Below are 6,541 nucleotides of genomic sequence, written 5' to 3'. Positions count from 1 at the left end.
TAGTGTTATAGATATTTACTTGTTTTAAAATACGAAACCTTCTCTTTAACAAACCAAAGGTTTGTTCTACATACACTCTTGTACTTGAATGCTTAAAGTTATATTTTTTTTGTTTTCTGGACAAATGCCCATTATCAAGATATGGTGTTAATAAGTGATACTGCATTTATATGCAGAATCTCCCAATATATGTGAATCGTCGGAAAATAATTCACCAGGGTTTTCTCTCATTTTTCTTCCCAATGGCGAGTTGTAAAACACTTTCGCATCATGTACACTGCCAGGGAAACCTATAATTGCCTCTGTATGTAGGTATTGGTAATACTCGTTAAGTAATCTTACCTGCAAAAACATCAAGGAATATGTAACTGGCATCACATACTGCTTGTAGTATTATGCTGTGTTGTCCCTTTCGATTGCAATAGGATGCCTGTTCATTTCTTGGGGGTGTAGTTAAAATGTGGCATCCATCTATTGTACCAATAACGCCTGGCTTTTGAAATCTATAACTCAGATATTAATTTAAATAACATTTAAAAAGGCATTGGTAACAAATACATCAAAACTATAATAGCGAATTCCATTGGTACAAAATGATTTGCACGAGGTTGGCACTACCACTAGCACGACCCTAACTCTCTCAAATACTAATATTTGACAGAATTTGTGGACTCCCAATGGAATACGAAGTTTTCGCGGGCTTGTTTATTATATATATTTGTAGGTTATGTAGGGTTCATCTCTCTAAGTGAGGAATTGAAAAGTATTTATAAGGTATATGAAGACGGAAGGTAACAATTTTTCTGTAATAATAAGCATAGTTACTAATATAGCTTTGCTTTTTCTAGCGAACGCCTTATACATGGTCAAGATAAACAAAACTTGGAGTCTATTGCAGCAACTATATCAACTCCATCTCAGGGTAAACACATTAGCGGTACGTGTAAAATCGTTTAAGCTACGGTCCATCTATTTCGTTTAGTAGTAGCGTTTAGACGACGCGATAAAGCGTGTCGACTAATCGACAAGGTCCGGTTTATTTTGAGCGTTTTGAAAACGATTCAGTAGTGAGATTCTTTCAAAATGAATGTGTTAAATGTTGTTATCGATGCATTGTATGATGAGGAAGAAGAAGAAGACCTGCTTAATGAGTCTATGTAGGAAAAAGGAAAAGACAAAAAACATGTTCTTGAGCCGAGAAACTGAAGGATGTTTCCAACTTTTGATAACTCGCCATTTGATGGATGACGACACAAAATTTCAAGAATACTTCAGATTAACAAAACATGAATTTTTTGGAGTACATGACATTGTATCTGAGAATCTACGCACTGTACCTTCGTCATTCGTTCGCCGTCCGATTTCAAGTTGCGAGAAGCTGGCCCTAACATTGAGGTAAAGCGTTTGGAATGTAGATGGCTTTTGAGACTATACTCCTTTTTAGCGCATTTCCACAAAAATAAAAAAAAATGCGCTATTGTGGCCACTTTGTCCGTCCGTCCGCTAACTTTGCGACGCTACTAGTTTTTTATCTTAAGAGCTATTGTTCTACTTTTTTCGCTATTTGGTTCGTTATGGTGTCGAGTCTTGTACCAAGGAAGGAATTTTTTTCTGTACCGCTTACAAAAAAAGTTATTGTAAAAAAAACAAAAAACCGTTTTTTACATGTTCCATAATTTTACACTTTTGCCGTTTATTAACGATTCTAGAGATCGTTTATAATTTTGCATTGCTATCTGTCGCCTGCCGGTTGGTCTCTCCGTCTGTTCCTTTGTCTGTCTGTCCATCTATATGTCCGTGTGAACGGTAACTTTGTTTAGAATAATGTTCGATCGCTTTTACATCTCCGTTAGTTATGAACTGAATTGCATGAAATTCAATATGGGCATAGCTTTAACCATATAATACGCAATGCCAAAAGTTGAATCGAATCGATTCAAAATTCACAGTGCCCTTTTCGCATCTCGACCATTTTTAAACCGAATTGCAAACTTTTTTACTTATAAAAGTATTTGAATGAAATTTGATACATAGGCACTTGGAATAAAGGAAAATCAAACACCAATTTCAAAATTTGGTTTTGCGCATGCGCAGTGCCAACTTTTTTATTTATGGAAGAATTTAAATGAAATGTGATACATAGGCACTTGGAAAAAAGGAAAATCTAGCGCTAGTTTCAAAATTTTATTTTGCGAATGCGCAGTGCCAACTTTTTTATCTATGGAACTATTTAAGTGAAATTTGATACTTAGGCGCTTGGAACCAAGGAAAATCTAACATTAGTTTTAAAATTTAGGTTTGCGCATGCGCAGTTCCAACTTTCTTATTTAGAAAAGCATTGAAATGAAATTCTTCTCATAAACTGAAATTGAAGTAGCACGTCAACAATGGATTGCCCATGTGCAACGCTATCTTTTATATTTGTGGGCGGATTTTTACGATTTTAACAGAAGTTGCATCTTACAAATGGGAAATGAATGCAAGTGGAAATGCGCTTTATGTAAATCGTTTACGATTACCTTTTAACTTGTTGATTTTGCAGATATCTCGCTACAAGAGAGTCATTGCGATCATTATCCTTCCAATTCAGAATTTCCCATAATCATGTAGGCAGAATCGTGAAATCTGTTCTGTGTGTACTTGCAGAGAAACTACTTCCATTGTATTTACCAGCTCCGACAGAATATGATTTGAAAGCGGTAGCAAATGAATTTTTTGAAAAGTGGAACTTCCCGAATTGCTGCGGAGCAATTGGCGGTAAACACGTTCGTATTGTTTGTCCCAAAAACACAGGAAGCTTGTACTTCAATTATAAGTCATATTTTTCCATTGTTCTATTAGCTATTGTTGATGCAAAATATAAGTTCATATACGTTGATGTTGGAGCTTACGGGAAGGAAGGAGACAGCGGCATATTTCAAAGATCTCAACATATACACAAAACTCTACCAAAAGAACGGATTCTCCCAGGAACTGGTATTGTCGCACCACATGTTATTATCGGTGATGAGGCTTTCCAATTGACAATTTCAATTATCGCATCTGCCGAGCTCGAAGAACATCAGAAAATGCTTTCGGCATTCTCTGTCAGACATTTAGAATTTATTATGCACCGATAGCGATTGATCCAATTTGGATAGACAAGATTATTTTGGTCACCTGCAGTTTACACAATTTATTACGCTCATCCGGAACTCTCGCACTATTCTCAGACCCCACTGATATTCGGATGCCAGAAGAAAACATGATTAATTTGCAACATGTGGGTGGCAATTCAGCAACAGCAGCGTTCCAAAACCGAAACGTCTTTAAGGACTACTTCAATAGCCCAGTGGGAACTGTAGCTTGGCAAGAACGACATGTTACAAGAACAGATGTAAGCTAACTATGCTAATATACACAAATAAGTCAAGATTCTTTATTATCACCAATACAATTCCTGTATAGGGTAGACCGGGGCAGGTTCGGACATGGGGCACCTCCGGACAATTTGATTTTACCGCCTTCCATAGCGAAATGTGATTTCATATTTTAACAGTTGGTTACAGTGCTTTGTTCAATCCGTGTGTCAAAATTTCGTGCCGGTATTTTAAGTGATTTTGAAGTTATTATTAAAAGTCGTAAAACGCTACCTGAAGTAAGTATTATGGCCATCTACTCCTAAGGATTTGCACTATTTAGTTTTGTATTTTTTTTATTGCAAAGTATATTAGGCATAAAGTATCATATTTTCACATTACATAACCTATATTTTAAGAAGCGGCAAGTTCAAAATTCTCAGATTTTTTAAAGTGTTTACATGATGTGCATGTGAGGCACAACCGGACAGTATAGTGTGGGGCACATTCGGACTGTCCGGAGGTGCCCCACTTTGTTGTTAAGCTTGTTTCATTTGGATTATAATATATAACGTTTATTTAGCATGGTTAGAAATTACGTTAAAAAACGAAATCGACCCGAGGTTCCTGAAGAAACAATCCAAACAGCTGTTTCAAATGTAATTCAAAATAATATGTCGATACGACTTGCTGCTAGCACATTTGGTGTAAAAAAATCGACGCTTCATGACAGAGTTTCAAAGGCCAAGAGGCAAATTGCCCATTCTGATTCTGGAAATGACAGTGATGAAGGCTCGTTGCAAATTTCAGGCCTTTCAAAATATGCTACTCGGCAAATATTTTCTGTAAACGAAGAAAATGAACTTGAATCATATCTTAAGCAATCATCACAAATTTTATATGGTTTGACATATCAGGCAACTCGGAAATTGGCGTATCAGTATGCAGTTAAATTGCAAAAAACTTTTCCTATACAGTGGAAAGAAAACGAAATTGCTGGCGTCGAATGGATGCGGTTGTTTATGAAGCGCCATCCAAGACTATCATTGAGAAAACCCGAAAACACCAGTGTTGCACGGGCGTCGGCTTTTAATAAACATAATGTTGATGAATTTTTTAATAATTATATTCAGGTACAAGACAAATACAAGTTTGATCCGAGTCGTATTTGGAATACAGATGAGACTGGTATATCTACAGTCATTCAGGCACCTAAAGTGATAGCAGAAACTGGCAAAAGAGTTGTTGGTCAGTGTGTTTCTGGGGAAAGGGGCACATTAGTTACATTTTGCGGCGTAGTTTCCGCTACGGGTAACACAATCCCTCCGATGTATATATATCCTCGCATCCGCATGAAAAATCATTTTTTAAATGGTTCTGTACCCGGTGCCATAGGTTATGGCTCAAAATCAGGTTGGATGACTGCCGAATTATTTGTCAAATTATTAGAACACATAAAAATTCAAACTCAGAGCAGTAAAATGCATCCCATACTTTTGTTAATGGATAACCATGAGACTCATGTGTCAGTTGAGGCTATCAACTATTCACGCGAAAATGGAATAGTATTGGTATCGTTTCCACCACATTGTACACACAAAATGCAACCTCTTGACAAAACCGTGTATGGACCTTTTAAACAAAAATGCAAGGTATCTTTTAATGATCACATCTCGAGCAACCCGGGAAGACCTGTAACAATTTATGATATTGCCAAACTGACATCAGAACCCTACCTGCAAAGTTTTACGCCTAAAAATATTATAAGCGGTTTTTCAAGCACCGGATTGTGGCCCATCAACAGACTAATTTTTTCAGAGGAAGACTTCTTTGGAGCATACGCTACAGACCGAACAAACCCACAACCTGAAAGAAACGAAGATTCTGAAAAATTGGTCACCATTGTCGATCCCAGTGTTAAATCGGTTGACCAAGATGTTAACCACGTTGACCTTTCTCCATCTGAAAAAGACAATTTCCATATAAATCAGGCATCTATTTCTTTGTCTGCCAACAATTTATCGACCAATTCTGAAAACAAATTCACACACGATGTAACAGCAATGATGCGTTCAATAGTTAATGAAATTGTGAAAGAAGCAACAAAGCCATTGATCAATATCGTTTCATTGCACATATTGAAACCATCAGATATAAAACCGTTCCCAAAAGCAGCGCCTCGAAAAACAAACAGGAAATCTCGTGTAGGAAAATCAAGAATTTACACAAGCACGCCAGAGAAAACTCGAATTGAAGAATTAGAAGAAATAAGGAAGTTGAAGTTAGACAAATCTGGAACCAAGAAAAAATTAGTAATAAATAAAACCAGCATTCAAACACTTAAAAGTAGAAAACCCACAATAACACAGAATATCCAGAAGAAGGGAAATAAGAATAATACCAGAAAGAGAACGAAAATACCCAAAGAAAGTGATACATCTTCAGATTCTAATTCAGAATCTTTTAAATTTATGACAAAAAAGAACAAATTTCTGGACTCTTCATCTGACTCAGACATTGACATGACGGAATCTGATTGCGATGAATTCTCTAAGCTTTTAGGTAAAAAATAATTAGTTTTTTTTAAATTGGTCTACCTACTACTTTTTTGCAGATGATGAGGAGATTTTGTGTGACGACTACGTTCTGGTACAATTTCCCACCAAGAAAACAGTGATTCATTACGTTGGGCAAGTGATACAGCTTGCAGAAAACGGCGAGTTTGTCATAAAATATTTGAGGAACACACACAACCGTTTCCACTTTCCCACCGTGGATGATATTTCAACCATAACAAGATCAGAAATAGTGGGGAAACTGCCTAGGCCAACTTCTGTTACTGGAAATGCTCGTCTTTCAAGTTTCTTAAAATTCAATGTCAATTTTTCTTCCTTAAATGTCAAATAATTTTAACGTTTAAATATACCTTTTGAAAGTCAAAACTATGTATGAAACATATCCGAACGTACCCCATGCGTGTCCAAAACTGCCCCACCATGGGGCACCTTTGGACAATTAACACTTTTTTGTTTTGCCTTTTTTTGTAAAAAACTGGAGAAGTTTGTTCTTAAATTGCTAGGTTATTAGTTAAAAAACATATGAAGCAATATATTTTCAGCTTTAGAAGATTTAGTTTAAATAAAATAATAGTAAAAAAATCTGCTTAACAAAAAATGTCCGAACCTACCCCAGTCTACCCTACA

At 36.3% G+C, this 6,541-nt stretch overlaps 1 protein-coding gene across 1 annotated transcript; it reads left to right on the top strand.

Moving 5' to 3' along the window:
* The first annotated feature begins 3,459 nt into the window (after positions 1–3,459).
* LOC116159881 lies at positions 3,460–6,258 on the top strand. Its single transcript, XM_031472969.1, has 3 exons — positions 3,460–3,637; positions 3,922–5,900; positions 5,953–6,258. The coding sequence occupies exons 2-3, from the start codon at positions 3,923–3,925 to the stop codon at positions 6,243–6,245; spliced, it is 2,271 nt and encodes a 756-aa protein (XP_031328829.1). The 5' UTR covers positions 3,460–3,637; position 3,922; the 3' UTR covers positions 6,246–6,258.
* Positions 6,259–6,541: the final 283 nt, after the last annotated feature.

This window comes from Photinus pyralis, unplaced genomic scaffold (assembly GCF_008802855.1).
Source record: "Photinus pyralis isolate 1611_PpyrPB1 unplaced genomic scaffold, Ppyr1.3 Ppyr1.4_LG1, whole genome shotgun sequence".
NCBI classification, from domain to species: Eukaryota; Metazoa; Arthropoda; class Insecta; order Coleoptera; family Lampyridae; genus Photinus; species Photinus pyralis.
The sequence above is the reverse complement of the archived record's forward strand: the minus strand, read 5'-3'. Positions and strand labels throughout refer to the sequence as shown.